This window comes from Bacillus rossius, chromosome 5 (genome assembly GCF_032445375.1).
Source record: "Bacillus rossius redtenbacheri isolate Brsri chromosome 5, Brsri_v3, whole genome shotgun sequence".
Taxonomy (NCBI): Eukaryota; Metazoa; Arthropoda; class Insecta; order Phasmatodea; family Bacillidae; genus Bacillus; species Bacillus rossius.
In genome coordinates, this window is record NC_086333.1 from 60,329,225 (window position 1) to 60,355,143 (window position 25,919).

The 25,919-nt window shown below is 37.4% G+C and overlaps 1 protein-coding gene across 2 annotated transcripts in view; it reads right to left on the reverse strand.

Moving 5' to 3' along the window:
- Positions 1 to 1,531: 1,531 nt before the first annotated feature.
- Positions 1,532 to 25,919, reverse strand: part of LOC134531870 (DENN domain-containing protein 5A) — a 160,993-nt gene continuing 136,605 nt past the window's right edge. Inside the window, exons 15-24 of one of the 2 annotated variants that reach the window (XM_063367875.1) lie at positions 25,607 to 25,705; positions 21,424 to 21,583; positions 20,057 to 20,185; positions 18,818 to 18,939; positions 15,996 to 16,141; positions 14,041 to 14,159; positions 10,133 to 10,335; positions 7,725 to 7,907; positions 6,190 to 6,361; positions 1,532 to 4,534 (exon numbers count right to left, since the gene is read on the reverse strand). In XM_063367875.1, the coding sequence (XP_063223945.1) occupies positions 4,354 to 4,534; positions 6,190 to 6,361; positions 7,725 to 7,907; positions 10,133 to 10,335; positions 14,041 to 14,159; positions 15,996 to 16,141; positions 18,818 to 18,939; positions 20,057 to 20,185; positions 21,424 to 21,583; positions 25,607 to 25,705 (1,514 nt within the window). In that variant the 3' untranslated portion in view covers positions 1,532 to 4,353. The remainder of the gene's footprint in view (positions 4,535 to 6,189; positions 6,362 to 7,724; positions 7,908 to 10,132; positions 10,336 to 14,040; positions 14,160 to 15,995; positions 16,142 to 18,817; positions 18,940 to 20,056; positions 20,186 to 21,423; positions 21,584 to 25,606; positions 25,706 to 25,919) is intronic. The other variant, XM_063367876.1, reaches the window with a different exon arrangement.

Sequence of the window (25,919 nt, forward strand, 5' to 3'; positions counted from 1 at the left end):
TGTAAGTACAAAAAATACCTAAGTATTGGAAAAGGTTTGGTATAAACTTGGACTTTCACTGTGGTTTGATTCTCTGAATACTGCCTGCAGAGCGCATTCATCCTGAAACTTTTTTTAGCTGTGATGTATCAAGTTGATTATTTAATTAAGTGAGAGGGATAGGAACGGAAAGGCATACCCAGTTTCAACAGTTTTCAGACCATAACAATTTTTTTGTAGTTTAATATTAGATATTGGCATGTGTTAAATCGTAATACATAACTTAATAAAGTGTCTGAAGTTAACGTGTTTGGCTGATACAAATTTTTTATCCTGTAAATTCATTGAGATTTAATACTGAATCAATTTTTTTTGCATGGACTACAACAGTAATAATTTTGTCAATAGAAACTATTTAAAAGCCTCAGAAATTATCTTAATCTGTGATCTCTAGCTCAACAAACGAAAATTTTCAGTTCTAAATGATAAACAATCATAAGGGTTAAACTGTTTACAGCAAGATGTTTCCTATTTCACCCCCTTGAGAATTGGAGTTGAAGAATCAAAATTAAATGACACTGATCCCAATTATTAAATATCTACCACCTGTAATTCACAAAACCTTTGATTATGAGATGACTTTAAATGTACTAATCTAGCCCAGAATCCAGGACAACCTGAAATTTAAGAAAACCTCAAACATAGACTGCACTGAATGATAAGACAACCTTGAATATAGCATACAACATGATTTCATCGAGATTGTCCCAGTATTCAAACTGTTAATTAATAGATGTTGTTGAGAAAGGTTTTAAGATTCAGACTTGCCTAAGTAAACTTCTATATGGGCATCATTAGTAGCTCTAGTGTTGTCTGAATGGTATTACTCTATCTGCTGTGTCTTGTGAAAGGTGTCCACAGATGCAGCGACCCTCTCGTTCAGGTGGTCCTCATTTCAGTCACATTGTTCGTGATGTCTTAGCTAAGAGGTTACTAAATGTCTAGGTTGGCCTCAAAGACCACCTAATACAAGTTTTTATTATTTTTTATTATTATTATTAACTGTGGGGATACATTGAAAACATTGTGTAAACTGAGAAGAAAATAATGAACATCCAGTACCTTAAAGAAGTCGTGGACATAATTCAGAAGACGCAGCAGGAGACTGAATACCATTCAGGGGGGGGGGGGGGGCAAGGGTATTTCCCCCCCCCAAACCTTGAAGTGGGGGCAAACGGGGGCAAAGAAAGTGCTGTGTAATCAATTTTTAGATAATAAAACTGCTTAAATAGCACCATTTTCCACCTTGAAATACAAATTTTCCCGGGGAAGACTTCAATAGGGGATATCAATGATTTTTTATAAAAAGGTATATTGTCCCCCCCTTTAGAAATTTAGTTGTTGCGCCCCTGCATTCAGACAACATAGAGCTACTAATGGTGACCATGTCGAAATGTACTAAGTTAAGATAGAAACTTTAAACCTTTCTAAACATTTTTAAGATGCTACATCAAGGAAAGTATGTAGAATTTAATTTCAGGAGGAGGGAATCTTTCTTTTTGTTTGTGGGAATGACAGATTTTTATACTTCCTTTTTAGAATTCGTGGGGAGGGTGTGGATATATCTTCACCATCCCCCTACTTCTGCGGCTTCTGCATATGTTCCTGGCCACACCTATATGTACATTACATCCTTTTTAACCTGTATAAAAAAGGCTACCTCAAAAAAATTTGAGGTAGAGCATGTCACATGTATTGGACTTTGGTTTTAATGTTGTATTTTAGACAAATTACATTTGCAACACTGAATATTTTATCTCAGAAATAACAAATGAGTTTCAATTACGAAAATTGTTTTTGTTCTTGCATAGATGAAGTATCCATTAACACTTATACTCAGCTACACTTAAAGTAGTCAAAATATTGAGAATAAATCTTTAGAGTCAATGAACACATTGACAGAGTTGGCATTGGAATCAGAATCAATAAATTATTGGAATCGAACCATCACTACTTAAAATTACAGTCAATTATTACATTATTATGACACTCACTTACAACTTGATAACTTTCACACATACATACTTTCTTTCACACTGAACATTAAAAACTATATGTTTTAATTACACACATGTCCGGGACACTGAAAAAAAAAAACACTCAAATAACTAATACCACAGCAATTTTACAACAAAATCTTAGCAAAGAAAAACTATAAAACTAAATAACTATGAGTATTTATGTTTTAAATTCTAATAGTTTCAGCACATGTGAGCCTGATGTTTGTGGCCCCAAATTAGGACCTTAATCAGTTTTAACAATTATGGCACATAAATTATTTAAAATCTAACATAGCACTAAAAATATATATGATTTGCATTCTACACTATATACCTTACGTAAAGTACATATTTCTACATGGTGAAAATTACAGTAAAATAATTTTATAATGATGGGTATCTGTTTTCTCAATCCTGATTTCAGATTAAAATAAATTTTTTCTAAAAAAATTCCAATTGACTTATTACTTTGTCCTATGGAAAATTTCAGGAGCAACTGTGAACAATAAAGCAACCACTGTTACACATGCCAAATGTAGCAGGTCTGCTGCCGAAGTCACCATGTAATTTGATAAAGAGGAAGATCACATACGTAACCAACATTAAGTATAGCTCATATTACGATGTTGCTTACCTATTATGTAATAGTTGTTTAAATGTAAACTAGTTAAAACTTAAAGTAAAAATATTCACAGATGGTACTTGTAAACAGGCATATACAGACAGAAAATATATTTTTGCGCTATCATAATGCTTTATGAGTTGTACTTGTTTGTTCTGAACTGCAACGGGATATCATGGAACAGTTGTAACAATAACTTCCCAGCCAATCACAACGTGGGATAAACTCTCACTGTCTGAGAAGACAATATAACGAGCAGAAAAATCATGATTGACACGAACGTGATTAAATACATATATGGTCTGACTACATCTATGAGTTCATTACATAATTATTATTAACATGTGAATACTTGTTTCATTTCCAACCCATTTACAGTTTTCAGAAGTATTTATACATACAACCCAATTATTTTACTTATATAACCATTTTTGATTATCAATTCTAAAATTGCTTTGTTGAAATTTTTATTCACAAAAATTTCCTGTTTGAGAAAAAAAATGAAGGATTGAAAAACAAATAAGCCCATCACTAAATTAATAATAAAAAAAAAAAAAGACAAACTAGCTTACATTTTGTTTGGGTACTTTAATGTGAGGAACATCACAATCACATATGTTTCAGTTTTGGGACGAAAAAAAACCCTCTATTCCCATTACTCTTTAAATTATGAATTTAGACTAATTTTCTCTACATTAGCAGTCAAATTTAAAACTTGAAAAAAGATGATTCTGCAAAACAAATTTTCTAGTATTGTATAATTTGTCTGCAAACTGTAAGTGCAAAGCCCATGTGCTATTGATAAAGTTATGTATCACTTCATTACTTCAAGACACAACCAGTCCTACACTACACGTTATAGAAATCTAACTTTCATCATATAAAAATTATAACACTATGTCTGGATAATGATAGAAATTTCAAAATCCAGGATTTCCACTTTGATTTTCAGTACAAAATATATTTAATTTCACTGTGCGTTTTGTAACTTTCATACAGCCAACCACCAGGCAGCTGAAACAAGGCCAAACGAAAAGTGCACACAGGTCTGGATGGGTGTTGGCAACGCAGCGTGTAAGACATTGCACGAACCATGGCTACAAGAAATGAGGGGACAAGGAGAGGGAGAAAGAGAGAGAATGTATTTCACAGTTCATTAACTAACAAGGAAACATGCAATGCTCTGAAGGAAGGACTTTAAAAAGAGATACAAATGTCATCAAGGTCTAGCTACTGTGAAAGAAATGAACAAGTTGAAAAAGAGTCGAAATCTCATCACTTATTCACTTCAAGGACGATTCTTGTGCATATAATGTGAGCACAGTTTTAAGACTGAAGTTGTTATACGAGTAGATACTTTCTTTCATCTCAAATATGTTTGCTTTCATTGCAAACAATTGACAAATTTGAGATGAATTTTGTAATATGTAATAAAAAGAACATTTGTCAAGTGCATACTAACGTAAAAAAGAATAATTTATTTATTAAAATTTTTTTTCAAAATGTGAAAATGTCAAGTCAAGCACATTAACTTCTGCTTAGTTTAACAGTTTGAAAGGATAAAGTAAAGTTTTGAGGGGAGAAACGATTTGAAGGAGAGATCTTAATATAAACACAATAGAGCACAAACAGAAGGTTCTCGCACGCCGCATGGACCGGAGGCTGATGGAGAGGAATGTTCGGCATGAGCGGCTACACTATGCCCTTGGTGAGGGAGTTCTCCAGCACGATGTCGAAGTCGTCCAGGGACTCCAAGATCTGCCTGAGGTAGGTGAGGAGGTTGGGGTTGCGCAGGAACGACTGCTCTTCGTACATCTCCTGGGCGGCCCGACATGACGCCAGTTCCGGCAGCATCCTGTGCAGGAGGTGCTGCCTGCAAGCAGTCGCAACACCTGCGATCACTGACGGGTCACTGGGTTATGTGGCGTAGCCAGGATTTGTGTATGGGGGGTGTTAAGAAGCATGGATTTTAAGGTGTAAAATAGTGCTATTTTAGCAGTTTCCGGTACTTATATTTAAATATTGTAATGGTAAAAATTTTATTAATTTTAATATGAAATTTGTTTGAGTAATGAATAAGAAATTAATTAAAGATTTGGTGCTAGGGGGGGGGGGGGGGGGTTGAACCCCTAAACCCCCCCCCCCCCCCCCCTGGCTACGCCCCTGACTGGGTTGTCCCCCCATCTCCCCTCCCTGCACAGCCAACTGCTGGAGGCACCACCACGTACCATACCACTGAATACACGAGTAATACTCTCAAGGGAGCAGTCTAACTGAACAGCACAGTTGTATACAGCACAATGATGGCAAGATATTTCTTAAAAATTATTTATTATTTCAGTCAACAAATTGTTTTGTTATTACCTCAAGAATCATTTCAGCAACTACAGTTCTTCATAAAATTCAGTTTATAAAATAAGTGGAAAAAAATTATAAATTTGTTGAGTAATGTTATAGATACCTGGAAACATATATAAGAGTATAATTAGCAGCAAAAGTTTCTTCTGGTTGTGAGGGTTTTACTCCCCAAACATTCTTATGAAAATAAGATCTACAAACTTAAAAAGTGAATTTCACAAGCAGCAACACAAAAGGTAATGCAGAGGAAGGCATCACTTTGACACAAGGAAAAAAATCTGAATTGATACAATGAAACTTCATTAATACATAAAATTTGTTAAATTTCTGTTGTTCAAATAATTTTGTCCTGTTGCATTAGTTCTATAGGAGCAATCAGCAAGGCTTGTTCTATAATGACATGGAAGTGGATTCAGATCACGAAAGTGAGTGTGTAAATCATGAAACAGAGTACCTACAATGGAGTGCAAACATGGAAGTGTGCAGATTACACACAATAAAATTCTGCAACTCTCAACTTTTTCGTCAAGTGACTGTGAACGTACGTGTAACAAAAAGGGGCTAAGTATTTGGCTGTGATGGTAGCTGTATTTCTGTACATTTTAAGTACGTTATAAATGATCTCAATACAAGAATATCTGAACATAAACAATATGACACACATGAATGCTAAGTTTAAAGGCTGGAGGATATACAATAGTTTTAGTCTCTGCTGGGTCTGTGTTCCTTGAACATGGTGACATCTGAAAGCAAATCCCCCGACCACATCAATGTGATGATGTACAGAGAATGTAGTGACATTATGTTTTTACAAGATCCAAGATGGTAATTTATCATTGATAAAATACAAAAAAAAAGCGTGTGTGTGCATATATATATATAAAGCATAATACAGGAACATGCCAATTTTTATGTCAGAAAGCTAGAAACATTTTTCAGAGATAATCTCCACATGATTTAGGTAGACAGTCTACTAATACTTGTATTTTATGTGCGGCTACACACTAAAGAGCAAGGCATCAAATATATATAATGCAAATTAGCAAAAGGCTGCTGGAGATTAAAAAGTTTTGTGACTGTTTATCTTGTTGAGTTCCGTGACCTCCACGGCCTGCGGACAGCCGGACGACAGTGTGCGCGGGGGGAAGGAGGAGGGACGGGTACACACACCTGGCGCACAGGCAGATGAAGAGCTGGAAGCGGCCGTCCTTGCCGAGGGCGTGGCTGGAGGCGTTGACCTGGTCCACCAGGTGGCAGTAGCAGCGCACCACCTCGGCGCGCTCCCCGGCCGTGTCCCGGGTCTCGCCGCCGCCACCCTCCTCCATGAGCTCCCGCGCCCGTACTGCACACACACACACACGTCACCTCACTGCCGTGCGCTCCGGCTGAGTTCACACCGCACCGCAGCGTTCACACCAGACCCCCCACATCATTCTGTGAGCCCCGTTGCTAAAAGTCATGATGCGCCCACCCCCCCCTCCCTTTTTTCCCAACAGAGATAAAAAAATGTATTTTCCTTTATGTATACTGTTTTAGTTATATACTTTTTAACCTTTTCACAATTATTTTTAAAACACATTAAAACTAGTTTTAAGTCAGTGTTTCAATTGTAAACGTAAATTGATTTTGAATGATGGCAAATAAATGAGTGTAAGTGTTCTGCACTGTCAACATGGTGTCACGTCAGTTGGTGGTGGTTTTGTTACCCACAGTTGTAGATTCAGACAGGTTCTGTACGCACAGCATATTCCGAATCATATTACTCTGGTGTAATATTTCATCGGTAACTAAATTTAGGCCTTACTGTTTAATTGTTTTCTATGATTTATTTAAAATTGTCTACTTTTTTGTTTTAAGTTTTTTTTCTTTCCTTCGCAGGCCCCCTAGACCCATGGGCCTCGTAGCTATAGCAATGGTAGCACCGGCCATGTGGGGGCCCTGGTTAACACACCTATTTTGGATCATGCCTCCCTAACACCAATTGAATAGCCGCCAAGAACAAAGTCTAATCCTTGGAGCTATTAGCCTATAGAGTGGGTGTCTGTTCTGAGGTTAGCAAATGGATAGTAAAAAAATATGTAACAATTTAAAGACCGAAATGCTAGAAGCTTGTTTGCCAGCTTGAAAGGAACTCGCTAGGAAGAATTTTAAAAAATGACATTTTGAAGTGAGTATTGTTATCGAGATATGATAACAACTAACAACATGTCTGCAAGGAACTAGCATTAAACTTCAAGATAAACAAAATATTATGGGTCTGCAAGTTTATCGAAAAATATTCTATATTTTCTAAATAATTAGATAATAAATTCACAAAAAAAAATAATTTTATGAAATTATTTGTCACAAAAAAAAAATTCAGTGAAACGAGTGTAAGATGTAAGAAACAAAGAAAATTTATTGAGAATTTTGGATTTGTTTTCTGCAACACAGTACGTAAATGAGCGAACTAACAAATAATCTATGATTGTGACTAAAACTTATCGTTAAATACTTTATTTTCTGCTATTTTCACTACTATATCATATTAATGGTTCCTATATTGGAGCTGTACCGATTTCGGACTTTTGCACTGTCCGAGAAATAAACGTTAAAACACAAAACCTCAAAACGAAACTTGTGCAGAGAAGTGCAATGGGTCTTAAATGCTATGTAAATGGCGTGATAGCGCCCGGCCCAGCCACTCCGCGATCTGCGGCCAGTACCGAAGAAGTCCCAGAGGTAGAGGTTCTTGCCGAACAGCCGGCTGGACCTGAAGCCGTGCAGGAAGGCCTGCTCGAGGCAGTAGACGAGCCCCAGCTCCCCGCACAGCAGGTGCGTCAGCGTGCTGCGGTCCTTCTCGTGCTTGCGGCGGTAGTAGAACTTGACGATGCTGTTCACCGCGTCGCCTGCAGCGACACCCACAGCAAGTGTTCTTACACAGGGTGTCTACAAATATACCTGCAGGGCTTTTTCAAAACCTTTTATAAAAATTCCTTAAAACCATGTATTTTATATCAGATATAATAAGCAAAATTGAACATGAGTAAATTAAAAGTGAATTAGATATACTTTTTGCAGTAACAAAACTTACAATTTTTCAGAGATGATTTTCGAATGATAAGGGAACAGTCTCTTAAGTATTTATATTTAACTTGCAACAATAAACTGACACGAGGGGTTAAAAAAAATAAAAAAAAATAAATTTAGTAAAAGGCCATTGGAAATTACTTTTTGGTGACTTTTGTCAATGATCCCTAAGTCAGAACCAAAGTGGTTCAGAGCCACGAAAATCTTGACGGTCTCATTGCTTAAACGCTTGAGGATAACTCAGTAACATTAAACCCAAAATATTCCTTATTTTCAATATGATTTTGCTGCTATAAAGTTTAAACTTACATGAAGTAGAAAGTCTTGGAGCAGGTTTTCAACAAACTTTTTATCTATTGAGCCTGATAACTGATGATAGGACATAGGAACATTTCAATGAGGCTGGTTTGGTACCCCAGTTATCCTCACAGGAAGATGCTTGACTCAGGCAAACTACGCGAGACGATTCTGCGAGGGTCTACCACTATCTTCCGCAGTGTGGAGGTGAAGGGACAATACAACACTCAGTCCTGAACCCTGGGAGGAAATTATTTCTGACAGTGGAAAATCCCCAACCAATGGCCAGGAATAAGCCAGGAACATGTGGCTCACCAGCCAAAAACATTAACTATTAAGCCAGCATATATATTTTTATATACATTCAAGTATTTTTTAATATTCTACACTCATCATCATTCTCAACTGCTTCCAGGCTGCGGCCGGGTCAGCAAAGTAAGATGCCTTCATCTTATTTTGTCACTCCATCATTACTCCTCCTGCACTCTTGTTTCATTCAACTCCTTTCTCCTCCACTCCATTATTATCTCTTCCCACCTCCTCCTGGGGTCTTCCTTCATTTTCCTAGGCAGCCTCTCTCTTCCCATGGCCATCCCATCTCATTCTTACTTTGTCTGTGACCTTGTTCAAGTCCTGTACTCGTGCGTTTGTTTGCACCATCTAATTCCTGATCCTGTCTCGAACTCTACACTATGAAATTATTATTTTTGGTACGTAAAAAAAAAAAAAAAAAAAAAAAAAACACCTGTTATCTACTACTACCTGTGCCTGCAACTTCAACTGCATGAAATTAATGAAAAAATTATAATAATAAGTTTTACAAAGATGCCTGCAGTAACAAAGTGTGCATCCTGCCGCAAATATTTAAATTACAAGGACAAAAAAATTCTAATGCATTACTTCATGACATGCATTATTATTGTACTAAATTTCTTGAAATCCAATTGTTTCATTCTTGAGTACAGACTGAAGCTCAATTTATGCAGCAGCCAGAAGTAGTAGAAAAACACTATTACAATAAAAGGCATTTCATCCCTCAACTAATAATTCAGCACATTCATTCTATAACCCAGCACCGAACAAGCCACTGACGTTTAGAATGTTTTTTTTTTTTTTGGGCTGCTAAGTCACATTACTATGCTGTAAGTGTTTTTAATCTTGCTCAAGGTGTATTGCTGACTGTTTTAATTTAATTTAATTTTAGTTGGTTACATTTCACAGGTGCATTTTCATAATGATTTTTTGAAGAAGACCAATGCTTAACTGTATTTATTCTTTCTATAGAGCAGCCAAAATCAACTTTTTTTTTAATTATCCAATTGAACTGTATATTAATTTTCTTTGGATCCCCTTATAACTATTAATGCGTTAATAACCAGGGGCACAACAAATAAATTTCCAAAGAGGGGGGGGGGGGGGTAGGGGGCAATATACGTTTTTTATAAAGAATCATCGATCCCCCGTATGGGAAGCGGGGATCCTCCCCCGGGAAAATATGCATTTTCAAGGTGGAAAATGGTGCTGTTTAAGCAAGTTTTATCATCTAAAATTTTTTAGATTACACAGCACTTTCTTTGCCCCCCCGTTTGCCACCACTTCAAGGTTTCAGTGGGAAGGGGGGGGGGGGGGGGGGCAAAATACCCTCGCCCCCACTGTTGTTGCGCCCCTGGTTGAGACCGTGCAAAGTCGCTCGTCCTGCAACTGCACGAGGTCGGTGAGATGCTGGGAGAGAGAGAGAGGGACGGACCCAGCAGGTGCTGCATCTCGGGCACGCCCGGGCGAGCGTCGGAGGGGCGGCGCGGCGCGCTGGGGCTCCGGCAGCGCGGTGGGGTGCGGCAGGCCTCGGCCAGCTCCTCGCCGCGCACGTGCCGCGCCACCAGCTCCCCCACCAGCAGCCGCTCCGTGGAGTCGTCGTCGATGCCGCGCCCCAGCCAGCGCCCGCACGGGAACCTGCCGGCAGGGTCGCAACTTTCGCTATCTCACGTCCGCGCTCCCCGGCTCTCGTCTCGGCCGCTTTCCACAGGAGGATTTACCCCTGCCACCCCACTTCAATTACACTTGCATGCACAGTCTCACACGCCCAAATTATTATTTCATTTTATTGTCATCACTATCACGTGAGGGCTTTTATTTTTTGACGTGACAACGCCTAATAAATCGATGAACGCCGGCTGCACGCATGAAAGTGTCCCGTTACGCTGTGTCCCGTTACGCTCATTGTACGCTTGCTGCCGCATCTATATCTCTCTTCCACTCGACTGTTCTGTAAAGCGAAGTGAAAAGTTAATGTGGTTTTCATTGCTTATTACGACAACAATTTCGGCAATAAAGGTTTAATTATTCTTGCATTTTAAAAATCTGATTACTTGTATAATTTCAAGTATTTATTCCTTTATTATTAAAATAAAAATGATTCAATTTTATTCATAAAGTATGCAATCATTTCATCAATGGTTTGTTACGACGTTGTCACGTTAAAGTATCGCGCGTAAACCGACTTTACAGACAACCAATTTTTTTCTCGTAAGTTTATCATGATAATTCTCTTTCATTTAATATTTTAGTCTCATATATTATCAACAGATATTTACAAAGATTATCTCATGGCAGTAAAAAAAATCAACGGAAGTGTTCACAATTAATTATGATTAGTTGCGTGACGTTTTACAGCTCGAAAATGTTTGGTTAATTTCGGCGACAAAAATGTGACCCAACAACAAAAAATGTGAAAGAAGTATTGGAATAATTTTACAGAAAAATTCCTGAATAAACAATAATGACAAGAGAAAATAAAATAATTTTTTTTTTTTTTTTTTTTTTAGATCCAGCCTTAAGAGGTAGGTTTTGCTTTTAAAGTCACACTTAAATTTTTTTTGTACTATGTAGTCTATGTAGTCGTTTGTTTTAAAAAAACAGGACTTTTTTTAGGCTGTTAAGTTGTGATGTGCGATGTACCATGCACATCTGTAATCGCTAGCCGTCAGCGCCTCCCTTCTTACACACGTGTGTGAGCCGCGCAGATGGGCGAGACGGCAAGCACTCCCATCCACAGTTGCGTCGGTCGTTGCCAGGGCAACCACCGACAAAACAGCCTGAGCCCACCTGACCGAACGTAACCCCCCCCCCCCCCCCCCGCCCCGCCTTCCCCGTCGCACACCAGGCAGGCCGAGTGCACACAGCACCAGTCGCCTGGACTTCCCAGAAGCGACCGGCGATTCTTGGGAAACAACCCTTGCCTACGTCATTCCCAGGCCCTCATAAATGGTATATAAGGCCGCCTTTTGGCCATTCGGGGGACACCAGAGGAACAACCCCGAAGGCAGTCGAGTTCGCTCACCACGCCAACCTCCCACACACTGCCGAGACCTGTTCTCGCAGCGCTGATTACATCAAGACATCTGGCTACCCTTGCTTGGCACGAGATCAGAGGATTAGCAACCGGGAGTCAAACCACAGAGTAGTCAACTGCCCGCCACGAAACGGCACCACGTGTGAGTAGTGGTAGGTAAGTGTATATCGATTCTGGACCAGTGAGTGTGGAGAGGCTATTGCAACAAAGTGTCAACTCGTAATAAAATCTGTGTTCCTAAAAAAAACCACTTGCCAACCAGTGTAAATACCCTAAAGCAAGAGACAACATGCCCGGCCTCATTAGCGGACACTGTCTATTCTCAGTAACAAGATCATGCTCTGTTATTTCTGGCTCTCACTAAAGGGTCAGTTAACCATAGTTAGCCCGAAGCATGGTTCCAAATACAGCCAGCTGGAACTCCAGGTTGGAAGCGTAAACAATCAATCTCAATGGGATTTAGAATTCATAACGTAACAGTGCAAACAATTGGTGTAAAAAAACTATTAAGTCCCTACTCTTATAAATTTTTGGCAAAAATGCCCAAATATTTTTTCTAAAAAAATATAATCTGTCTATACTTCTGAATTTGAACATCCTAGACCATCTGAAAGCAATTTGTGTCAACAGCTACATAGTCTGTATTACATATGTTCCAAATGACTTAGAAAGGAGTCAGAAATGTTCTCACTAGTAGTTGGAATGCTCTATATCAACTTATAGTTCTGGTTTGGCATTCATTAAACTACTGATTACACAGTAGCATACACAAGATCCATTCAAAAATGGGTGTTATATTTCTAATCGCTTATTGCAATCTTAGCTGAGTTTCTAAATCAGATGCTTAATTCATGCTATCCATTTACAATATTGACACAATTCTTATATGACATTCTTATATGGCTGCTAAGTAGATAAAATGTGATGGAAAGTTGAATTTTTCAATAAATTATGGGGTAAAAGGAATTGAAGGTTGGAGGGAAGTTTCACACTTTAAACTCCCCCTGCCTCTTTTACATACATACACATTATTTTTATTTGAAGTATTTTATGACCAAGTGTTCATTCAACTTCTGAGTTGCATTTCTCATAAGCTAATACATAGTTTATTTTATTTCATTTAAAAAAGAACTGCAAAGAACAATTCTTACAGAGTCTTTTGAACATGTTTGTCATCACTCTATTAAAATAAAACGTAAACAAATAAAGTTACAAAAACAAAACCAAAAATGCAGTAACTAATGTGTACTTGTTGAGTATTTTCACAACAGTCACTACAAATTTTAATAGAAAAATATAAATGAAACTAAAATAAAATTTTAATGACATCATAAGGCTAGGCAAAGCTGGATATTTCAAAATAAATTTGAAGCAAATATTGGCACAACATTAAAGTTGAATCTAATTTTAAATCAAAGTTATTTTTAACTAGTATATACTCTAAACTGGCATCTACCAATAAGAAATAAACATTACTATGAAATAATGTAAGATTAAAAATGCTTCCTCATTATTATGGCACATATAGGTTATCTTAAAAATGTCAAAAATAGAATATTTTATTAATCAAAACATTTTTTCACCTCCAAGTTGCAGAAAAATTGGACTGTTAAAAAATTTGAATAACTATCTACAAATCTAAGACTACAATCATTGTCAAACATCTTTTCAACTTTTTCCCAATTTTAGAGAAAAGAAATAAAGTGCAAAGAACAAAATAATGATATTGTGCTAAGTGTTTCATGTAACTACCTATGAATACTTCTGGTCAGGGGCGCAAATATGATTTGCAAGGGGGCCCCACAGAAATTCACAAAGGGAGGGGAGGGGAGTTATGTGCGTGGGTTTTAACTGACACAAGTTATCTCTGGATAGGATGCTTGTATGTTGTATACTGCTCATAGTTCAGTCTTTATGCATTAAATAAGCAGGAAACTTTAAATATACAGAAATTTTCCATAAAACACAGTTTTGAAATTTAAGTTTATCATTATTTTACAAGCACAAGCAAGCCCCCTCAGTGAGTGGCTTCCTGACCCCCCCCCCCCCCCCCCCCCCCACCCCGAACACTGGGATTTACGCTATGATGTATTTAATTCTAATTCTATGAGAAGTGACAGTTGGTAAGCATCATCAGGCAGTCTACACAGCAGTATGAAGGACTAATTTTTTTTTTTTTTGTTATTTCAAGTGTAGAAACTCATTGTAATGGCTAATGTGTTCTGCAGAATCCTCAGCTAACAAGCAAAAGCGTATTCACAACAGTGTTAAAACTGCACATCTCAATACACATTTCATTTCCTTACTTGTAGGTGTGGCCCGTAACCTCGTTCCTCACGATGACGTGTTCGACCATCCACTTGGGCGACAGCCCGGAGTTGTCGTGTCCCACCCTCAAGGTCGTCAGGATGCCCAGGTTCTTGTGCTGCTCCAGCATCCGGCACATGGCAACACGTAACACACACACACACCTTGAAACAGTACAACCCACTGAGCAGTAGGCAAGTAGCAGTGTAACCTCATCACGAAGCACCTCACTTCAAAGAATTTTTCAATTTAAATAGCTACAGGACGTTTTACATTCATTAACATTTCAGTATAAAGTACTTTCATTATTTAGTACCAAAAACAGTGGATTTTTTTCCAGGTATTATTAAACATAGTTTATCCGGACTAACTGAGATCAAAGGCAACCTGGACAGTTGAACATTTGGATGATCCGGGTAATTAGGGTAATATAAGCAAAACAAAATCCTTAAATAAGCAGAGTTACAGTTTATTATGATAAAAAGGTAAGTTTTGTAACAAAAATACATAGCATATATGCTCCATACTGTTTAAAAGACATTGAAAAATATATAAAAACTACTTTTTTTCCCAATTTTCTTCTGTTTCAAACATGTATGGCGTTTCAACGAAGCATGGTCACGAAAACGCTTTATTGTTAATGTTCAGCTGGAGCGGTGTCGGGTTGACGCTCGAAGAACGCCATGATGTTTGTCAGCTGGTGCGCTTTCTTAAATGCATTTTATTACCATAACTGTACATTGAATCAAACTAAAAAGTGAACATTTGGCGTACTTATAGTATGTTTTCGCTAACGTAGTCAAAAATTATTAAATGAGCATTAAATAAAATATCTAGAAAGATGATCTGGATTATCTGGAGATCCGGATCAATGACGACCATATAAACAAGGCTTTCCAGTACGTTGTAAAGAGATTTCACTGTATTATCCAAGTATTATAAAAATCATTCCAAGTTCTGAATTTTACAACAGGCATGAAAAGGTCTATTCCAAAAGTAAATACTACTGACATATGATTATTGGATCACTTACAATTACAATACATTGATGTCGACCAGGGTAACACCCTTCCTAGTAGCCCGATGCGACCCACCAACACATCTAATCCCTGGCACATTTCAAACCTCCCGCCAGCAACATGCATGCATGTTGAGTCAGTGCCATGCACTTTTAACATGCAGTAGTAATATTTGTAAATCTTTCAATTTTTAACCTTAATGTTTTGTGTGGATGGAGTATCAGCCACAAGAATTTAATTAAATAATCAGACCCGAAACACTTTTTGACCCTGCCGAAACGTTTCTGAAGCCTGCCTAATTTGAATAAGGGCTCTGTTTTGTAATAATTATTAAGGTCAATAATTATGCTCTTTAGTAATTTCGTTAATTTAAATAAGTATAAATATGTTACCACACTTTCACCACATAACGTAATAGTGGTTTAGTTCAGAGACCGGATACCTTCCCATGGCCATTGTTTGCTGCAACCCCCCCCCCTCCCCCCCACCCCACAGGTCTATCTCAGCGCCGCCCGGGGTAGGATGCTTCCCGCACCCCGGAGACTTAAACTTTTGTAATGATCTGCTTTTACTTGGTGTTAAATAATGTCTAAATCACTTCTATCTTTTGGGCTAACCTTGGGTGGCAGATTGCATTAAATAAGTAAACATTTTATTTCACTAACCAAATTATTTTTGAAACAAACAATGAACTTGCTTGCTCAGTCCACATTCAAGTATTTGTTAAAACATTTTTTTTTCAAACCGTTATAAAAAAAAAAAAAGGAACATATTTGCTCACTTTTGCTACTTGAATTTCAAATTTGTATTCGCGAATAATTTTATATTTATAATAATTTGTTTTTTGTTATAAAAATCTAATATTCTCATAGGCCCACTTAGTCAGTGCCACGGCACCGAAGCTGGTAAGTCAGGGCCAACCGCACGCAACTCACGTGGAACACAAACTCCTGTGCCCCCCGCGGGATGGGGACAGGCGACGTCTCGCCAAGTGTGCCTGAGATGGCGACCCACGCGTTGGCGGTGGTAGTCGCCGCGCTCGCTTTGCGTGACGGGAAGATCACGACTCGGTACGGCAGCTCTGAAAGTTACGCAAGTTGTCACACATATTATATATACACATATTCATTTGTAACACACCTACCAACAGTTACCTACATAACTTTTGAGGTAGGCACAACAAGAAATGAGACAAATTAAGACATATTTCACACTGACAAGACTAACAATAACAAAAGAACAACACATGAGGCTGGCACATCAGATAGGGTAGACACTATAAACAGTGCTACATACATGTGGGCTCCACCCACAAGGCAGGCCTTACATACGTGAAAGCACCACCCACTAGGCAGGCACCACCTGTATGCAGGTACCGCCAACTGAGTAGCAGGATGATCCTTATAATATACAGCTGGACTTTTGAGATTGTCTTTATATACTGTTACGAACACGAGAGACCAGACCGCGATGCGAGATTCGGAGCTGGCTGGCGGCCCTGCACAGCCACGTGTGGTCCGCTGACGTAAGGCATGTCATGCGTATTGGCCAGATTACAAGAGTCGTCGCTACCACCCTCCCCCCCTCTGCTCACCGCACATAATCATGCCTCTGCGCCGTTACCAATCGCTGAGCAGCCTTGAGAATTCCGCGGGTTGCAGTGTGAGCAAGCGACACTAATCTCGATGCTTCAGGCGTCGGGTCGGTCCGGGATGACGCGACTCGTCACGGCTGCTCTCGGTGATTCGAGAAGTGTGCCAGTCAACTAGGTACTTAAGCAATGACGCCGGCCTCCAGGGGTAGTTCGGCAATGGAGTTTGGCAACAGAGCTACGCAGGGTATCCCCGCGTGAGTTCCGTGGTGGGTTCTGCGAGGAGTGTGGCGAGAATTTAGCGACGGAGTTTGGCAACAGAGTTCCGCGGTGGGTTCCGTGAGGAGTGCGGTGAGAGTTCAGCGAAAGAGCTCTGTGTAGTGTGCCACAAGTTTCACGGTGGGTTCTGCAAGGAGTGCGATGACGGAGTTTGGTGACAGAGCTCCGCGGGGTATGCCGCGAGAGTTCCGCGGTGAGTTCCATGACTAGTGCCAAGGGAGTGCCGCGACAGTTCCGAGCGAATTCTGAGTGAAGTGTAGTGTGACATCGGCGAAGAGGGTAAGAGTGTGACGCGGAGTTCGACTGGATTGTGAGAGTGGTGCGACTGAGTGGCGAGTGGCGCAAGACTGTGTGTGTGGACAGGCACAAGGTAAGGGGCGAACCACTGTTGAGCCTAGCTCCAGTGTGGAGTGCGAATTGTGGAACTTGACAAACATTGAGTGACTTGAGAATAAACATTTTTAAGTGCCAGTGATTTGTAATCGGAAATTAAGAAGTAAAATTATTTATTTATAATATAAATACTAGTAATGAATAAAACTGTAATAAAACTTAATTGGGCTATCCCTTACGAACCCAGTTATCCCTGCGTTATGGGTTGTAATAATACTATCACAATAGGAATTGGCTTTACTTGACATGGTTTATTGCATCTTCATAAAAAATTTCCCGAAAATCTCTATGTATTTCTGTGTTTATAATGACTGAATTTTGTGTTCTTTAGAGATTCTGTTACCCGATTTAAGCCACACGTTACCTGCTACAAAAAAAATCAGGAAAATATTTAGAATCAAAATTTTTACTTAGCTGAGTGTATCTTGGTCACTAGATATCAAAATAAAAGTATAGAATTTATCTTCCTTAGTACATTTTTGAAACAATCCTTTGTAAAAAAAACTGGAACTGGAAAATGTCCTATTTGGCTGATGAAACTGAACCTTAAGGCTTGGACTCACACATGAAGTTTTTTTGTATCATTATTTTTACTACAGGGTTATTTTTTTAAATTTTAACATGCAACCTGTTGTATTTTTTGTTGTGTCACAAGTATTATTAACATAGTTTTACTTTCATTTCCAGTATAATATAATATGTGTAAAAGGTCACACATATTAATCACATAAACTAATGCAACTTTTTACGCCAATTATATTACACTTTCTGAATACCTACTGAAAGTAATTGTGACTGAACAACAAAAGTGAACATGTATTCTGTTAAATGTACAGATCCTGACCTAAAATAATAGTAATGATGAAAAAAAGAAGAAAAAAAATCAATATGACATGTGAGACCAAGTCTTAAGGATGAAAAAATAAAGTTAGTTTATATCATTGAAATCTTTCCAACAGCACAAGAAAGTACATATGATATTGTTGTGTACACAAATATATATTTTTTTTACAGATGTAGGTACCCAAAGGCAGCAAGATGAGAAGAAAGTTTCCTTGAACTTGTAGGGCTTGGAGCTGATGATTGGTGAACCCGAATTATTTCACACGTTGGCATACTGCCCATTCCTGAACCCCCGACCAGTTACCGGGCCCGGACGGCTAAGGCCACCCCCCTTTCCGAAGGTGGGGAGAAATACCCCTTCTTTAGGCAGTCTTCGCTCCCTGCCGGTCAGAGGCGGAAGTGCACGCGTGCTTGGGAGTTATGGAGTGCTAGTTAGAATAAACGTACTCGAAGAGTCGTTAACTGAAGAATGTGCTCAAACAGGCCGTCAGGGGAGGTCGAGGTCCCACACTGGTAGGACATCACCACCCCTGAGGGGAATCTTTTTTGCGTGCCGACTGAAGCTCGCTGGTGCCCGAAAAACCTATCACTTCCTCAGCCTCGACCCGGCTTAGCAGCCGGGGCAAAGACAGGCTGGTGCTTGACACTCACTGGTGTTGGGGTAGGTGTTGGTGAAGCAGAAGTAGTCGACAGCATTCAGCGTCAGCAAGTGGTACAGGAACTGTTCCTTCTCCTCTTCACACCTCAGGAACGCGTAGCGCTTGTACTGACTCCTGCACACAAACATACATTGCGTACTTGAAACATGTCAAGAATTAACCACATAGTGATAAAATATATTTTTAATCCTTTTCCATGTATTTTACACATTTGTTTTTGCATTTTTCACAATAAAAAAAGTCACATTTTTTTACATTCCTACATTTTTTAATTTTTTTTGGAACATTTAAAGGTTAAGAAAATGCTAAAGGTGTTTTTTAATTACAATTACAATAGTCTTAATAATTCTGATCCCGCTCATTCGGGCATTCAATTAATCCGGGCAGGAATTTAAAAAAATGTTTTGTTTTGTTAATCCTTTATCAGTACACATGTTAAAAACTTAGGTCTAAGTATGAAGTAGTATTAAAAAAATTAAGCTGTAGAAAAAGTTGTGTTTATGACACAATAAACATAAATTTTTATAGTTTTATTAATCTAAACCTTGTACTACATGCATTTTATGGATAATTCCATCTAATCCGGACTTTCAGTGATCCGGACGGAGTCCGGTCTCATCTAGTCTGGATTAGTGGGGCTGTACCATGGCTGTACATTTAGAAAAGGTCATACACGGGAAATCACTGCTTGTACGAGAGTCCGTGCTCTAGTAAATAAAGCTCTATCAGCATCAATATCGTCTTATTTTACAGCAGCATAAGCAGTGTACTGGGGGGCTCAAACCCTAGGGTACCTTCTCAGGCTCACGGCTCTAGTGCCTACATGTCACATGGCAACGTTATGCCTGAGTTCAAGAGATGCATGCGCGTGAACTAGTGCACGGCCCCATCCAACTTTTGAATCCCGCAGATCCACGATGAGGTAGCAGACGTCAACACAGCGTCTTAGTAATATTGATCTGCCATTTTTTTAATAATAAAAAAAAACCACAAACCCCCCCCCCCCCCCCCATATCTTCTATGGCACATGTATATGCTTTAAATTTCTCTTTTGAATTACACTGTTAATTTTGAACCTGTTGCTGAAGTTCCTCACACAAACTGCTTTCTACGATGGCTTGTAAAGATAAAGTAACACTGAGACTAGGTTGAACACTTGGGAGTTTGGCAGACAAGCAGGACGAGGAAGAGGGGAGGGGGAGGAGAGGTGAGAACTGAAGCGAATCAGTACCTGAGGAGCGCGCTGTCCGCTAGCAGAGACCTCAGGTGTCGTGACAACAACTTCTTCTCCAAGGAAAGTCGCACCCAAGCGCGGGCGTAGCCTATGTGCGTCTTGATGTCAGTCATTGCTTGCACGTTCCTGCAAATGTAACATCCCAGATATCCTACACCCAGAGCCCAGCCAGGATTTGTGGATGAGAAAGGGGGTGAAGAGAGATACATATAAGAATATATTTTGGATGGACTTATTTCTGGGGTGTCTAGCGGTGCAGAGTACCTCCCAAGCAAGCAAAAGGCCCGTGGTCCTCCTCCAGAAAATTTTTAAAACTTTGATGCTCGAAAACACATTTTTAGGCTACCTGAGAATCCTCAAATGACTTTTGAAAACCTGAAATTCTTATTCAAAATTTTCCACTTATGTTATAAGTAATCCTTCACTACCACAGCTAATAATTATGTCCTATTGCATGTTTACTCTAATTTTGCACATTAAGTGGACAAATTTAGCCATACCTAAGCCAGTTAATGACGGTAATTATTATTATTGGAATATAATATTTGATTCTGGAGGGCATGACCCCACAATTGCCCCTCACTATCTATGCCCTTGAACAAGTTCACAAACTAATGAAAATATTGCTAAAGTTTAGCTTTACAGTTTGAATATTTTTTATCTTATTGTGTTACCTTTCTCTTAGTCCTGAAAGGCTAAAACATCAGGTTCATATTCCTATAAAGAAAATATAACGAAGAAAACATACACTAATCTGTTGTATCATACTAAAGGAATAATAATGTTTCAGGGTCGTATGTGACTTTTGTGACTTTTATAATATTTTAAAGAGGTTTTAGATTTTGAGAGAATTTTGTGATATGTTCTAAATTTGGTGACTTTTTGGGGTTTTAAGTGACTCCTTTTCTACTTTTAATGGTTTTTGATGTTTTAAGGCTCTGTCTCACAAGTTGAGTTTGTTAATTTGTTTCCTACTCATTACTATTGATAAAGGAATTTTACAGTAAATTTTTCTTCTGATATTCTTACATTTGTTGCTGGGTGTAAAAATTTTCTCACAATTTATTTAATAAACGTTATTTTTGAGCTGAAAACTCTTATGTAAGAAGTAATAACCTTGAACATTTTCGTGGACCTTTTACTGCTATTAGATCATATTTAGTAAATATCTGTTGAGAAAATTTGAGAAAACAACTAATGAAAGAGAACTATAAGAATAAATTTACAGAAAAATTCCTTAAGCAACTATAGTAACTTTTTTCTATACTTAGTGATTCTTTTGAGGGACTTAGGTGGCTTTTGCGAGTCTGCAGAAACCCCAGCAACAGCGCGAGACCCTGCCCGCGGCAACTCGGGAGAGGCACCTCATGTCGAAGGTGAGGGAGACGGGCAGCGGGCGGAGCACCGGGTGATCGCAGCCCCCCAGGCTTCTGCGCTCCCCGGGGGACTTCCTGTCGGGGGTGCGCTGCCGCTCCTGGCCCCCGCGCGGGGACACGTCCGGCTCCAGGGCCACGCTCGACAGGTCTGCGGAGAACACCAAGCCGAATCCTTTAAATACTCGCAGAAATGACATCTGTCCATTGGCTACTCAACTAGGCTGTCCGTAATTCGGCACTTTCTTGGTTTAGTGTTTCCCATTGGCTCACAGTTCCCCGGATAAAATGTTGGCCAATCGCAGAAGCGGTACGAAGGTATAGTTGTTTTGATGTTAGCCTATCGCGAAATGAATACTCTCTGTTGCCTGGGCTTGACACACATGGCAAGCTGGCTTCATGCGGACACTGCTATATCTTTCCGTGAATAACTTTACAGATGAAATATTCAAATATATTACAAATCGAAGCTCATCAAGGCCACAAAATCCAGTAACTGGTGCAGAATGAATGTGTAGCCAAGCGAGGCGGCGTAACGGTGAAATGTTAAGACTCACATTTGGGAGGACCTGGGTTTGAATCCCAGTCTTTTCAGCCTGATATTGGTTGACCATGGTTTCTTGAAATCCCTTTATGAAAATTCTCGAAAAATGCTTTACCTGACGATTCCTTCCCCAAATACACCTGTAAATTGTGTGGCAAGTGTCTGTCTGTAATGACTCTGCTAATGACACATGGCATAAAAAAATTATAAAAATAATAAATAAAGTTATTTCTTGTGCAAGAAAAAAATGAGAAAATAATTGATTACTTTTGATTATGTTTACAATTAAGACAAAACTAAAAGCTAATTTTGATTAATTTTTAGGACAGTCACAATGTTATCTATGCCCTGATGAAGCTACATTTCAGTAATTCAACTCTATAATTAAATTAAAACAAAAATATTAAAAATCCCAACAAGGAGGCTCCAATCCCACAAACGGCTAGCCTTGAATTTGACTTGCAGGGTAAAACTTGCTTGGAAACTTTAATACAATCTAACGAATACTTTTAAGAAAAGCTTCCTGTAAGCCAATTTAAGCTTCCAGTCCAGCAATGCATCATCGAGCTTGAAATAGGTTTGCAAATTAAACACCACATGTTAAACTATAAAAATTCCTGCACGATAGCAGGAAGTTGTTTTGTTTGCCACAAGTTTGCACTGATATCTTGGTAACATTACTATAGTATTGCAATGCAATATGTACTTTAAACAACAGACTTAGAAACTAACGTCCGTAACCACATTACGTTCAACTAAAGGGAGTTTATTTCAGTCATTTTGTAAATTTTCCCAATTTTTTTCCTTTGCGGTATGAATTTTGATTTTAAGTTATTTACAAAATCATACGTTCCCAAACTTTATGCTATGAAACAGTCTTTTTAGTCTTATATTTGTTGATAGCAACCAGTCTGTACCAGCTGGGAATAACTAATTGTTTCACATGGGCAACAAGGGCCCAAAATGAGGTCCCGTGCCACGTTGCATCATAAAATGCAACACAGAAGCTGTGTTGCTGGCTGCGGCTTAGTATTTGAAAAACCAAGGCAGCAGAGCCAAATCCTCCAGCTTAATCTCTGCCTGCTACACACCAAAACACAGTGGCCATTTTGAGTAAACTAGGTCAACTAAAATCTTCAAAAGAGTAATATTTGCATTAAAAGTCAATTAAATTGGTTTCTCTGTGTTCCATGCAGAATAAATAAATAAAATGTTAAATTACTCATGATTTGTGCATCAAAAAATTAATCTGTAAAGAGAAAATTTAGTGTTGTGTGCAAATAAACTAAAATAACACAATAAAATAACAGTTTATAAATATTGCATACAATGTTAAAATAATACAATTTAAAAAAATCTTGATTCAAATAATTAATTGTTATCTTGGAACAACAAAAATTATATGAATCTTGTTATTTAGTGCAATGTAAAAAATATTTTTTTGAAATATATACAGTGTTGTTAAAAGTACTCGGAAAAAGTAATTGGGCTCAATTACAATTACTGTGGTGATAATGTAACTAATTAAAAATAAAAATTACTTTATATAGAAGTAATCAGTAAAATTACAATTACAATTACAATTACTTTCCGCTACCATTTTAAAACTAACCTACGATTCAATTTTTTTTACACTTTGTTACGTTAATAAACATACATACATATATGTTTTGTTAAAAAAAAGATTTCATGTAATGATTAAATTTATTGTCTTTAATTAAATGAATAATATTTGAGGACAAATTTGCTTGAATAACATCAAAAGACTTCATACAAGTAGCTACTTGTAATAAAAGTAACACTCTTTAAATTTTGAAATTGACCTTACAAAACAATTGCATTTTAAAGTTCTCATCAGAAAGATTCCCTCTCTTGATGGCAAAAACATCTTTACCAACACTAAAAAGACGCTCAACGGGAGCACTTGACGGTAGCGATGTGTTAAATTTTAAAAATGCAGATTTTAGGATAGGGTAATGTTGGAGACACTGCAAGTCACTATGGATCTTCATTTTTGATCATAGATGTTGTGCATACGATCGTAGCACTACAAGCGTAAAATTATAAACTTTACTAATACAAAAATTGTATGATCTTGTTCTTAATTGTATTCATTATACTTCCGAGAATAAAAGTAACGGCAAGTAAATATAAAGTATCGATTACCTTAATGTATCGATTACATTTAATGTTATGTATTCCGATTACAAGTACGAATTACATTTTTTAAATGTAATTCGTTACAAGTACAAATTACTTGAAAAGTAATCGTTACAAGTAATCCGATTACTTGTAATTCGTTACTTAACAACACTGAATATATATAGGTATATCATTAAAATTAATGATTGTCCTGGTTTGGATATACACACGTTAATAGTTCATGTTTACTTTACCACTCTGTGCACATGAGCCAAACAAATAATTACATTTTCTTTAATTTATTTTAATTGTTTGCAATAAACGTATGTCCAGACATATACTTACCAAAAATTATTTCATTAAAAAAAATAAATAAACTAGCAACACAGTAAAAAAACTTGTACACTAAAAAAAATCTAACATTTAATGCTTGATAACAAGAATAAAATGAAAGAGATAAAATTAATAGCTCTGTCTAGTTAGCAAAATTTTAAAATTATTAATAATATTTATAAACAAATCTTAAAACACTATAAACAATAGTTAAATATTTTCCAAAGTATTAAAAAAATATTTAAACACAAACCACACTTTTTTTACTAATATATTCTATTTATCAATAAAGTTTCTCGAAAAATGTCTATTACTTACACTTTAAGTAATGTGACTTTGCATACAACACAATGAGAGCATAAAATTACTACAGTGACTTGCAAACAAAAAATACACGTACTTTTATGGATTACTGCAACAAAACACTGGCAGTAAGCAATAATACTACAATAATTTTATTTGGCAATATGTAATCAACCCAAAACCAGATAAATAAATACTTCAACACTAACAGAAAATATTCTTACACCAATAAGCAACATGCATGTACACATAAAAAAATTGGCATTGCATCTACTTGTTTGTTTATGCACAGTACTGCAAACAGTTCTTTCTTAGCCAAAATTAATACTGTACATTATTTAGCAATTAAATTTGTTATTCCATCACCAAAATCAAATAATTTAACCCAATTACCTATATACTAACTAATTCTGCACCTAACAGGTAAATTATTATATTTAAAAAGAGTTTCTTAAAAAAAATGTGCTTTTATTTTTGTATCACAAAATGTTTCAACTGGTTTATGAAAGTTAACTAACTCATAAACTATATATATATATATATATATATATATATATATATATATATATATATATATATATATATATATATATATATATATATATATATATATATAAAATGCAATTTGAGTGTCTTAAGCAGAAAAACTGTAATATGAATTTTTCAATAGCACATTCTTAAAATACTTTTTCCATAACTACAGTTATCTACATAACATAACATAACATAACATGGGTCTTTCACAGTAAAATTAATATATTCACTTTATAAATTAGGACCTGTATGAAAATAATGATAAAAATTTATTAATATTTTAATTCGCTACAGCAAAGTCATGCAACCCCAACTTACCAAAGTTGGTTGTGATATAAGAAGCTATTTCAAAAATATTCCTTGATTTAATGCCGAGAAGTAATTCTGGGAGTCCGAACTTAGTAGGGGATGGTGTGGCTACCAAAAGAAAAAAACATAAGCCACATAGAAAACTAAAATAAAAAAATAAAAAAAGCAAAACATGTAGCAATACCACCAGCAACTCTACTTACAACACCTATTACAAAATTATCATATATACAAAATAAAAACAAATGTGTGCAGGGTTAAGACACCACACAGAATATAAAAAATGTTGTGTTTCTTGAGAAAACATGAAGCACAAGATATA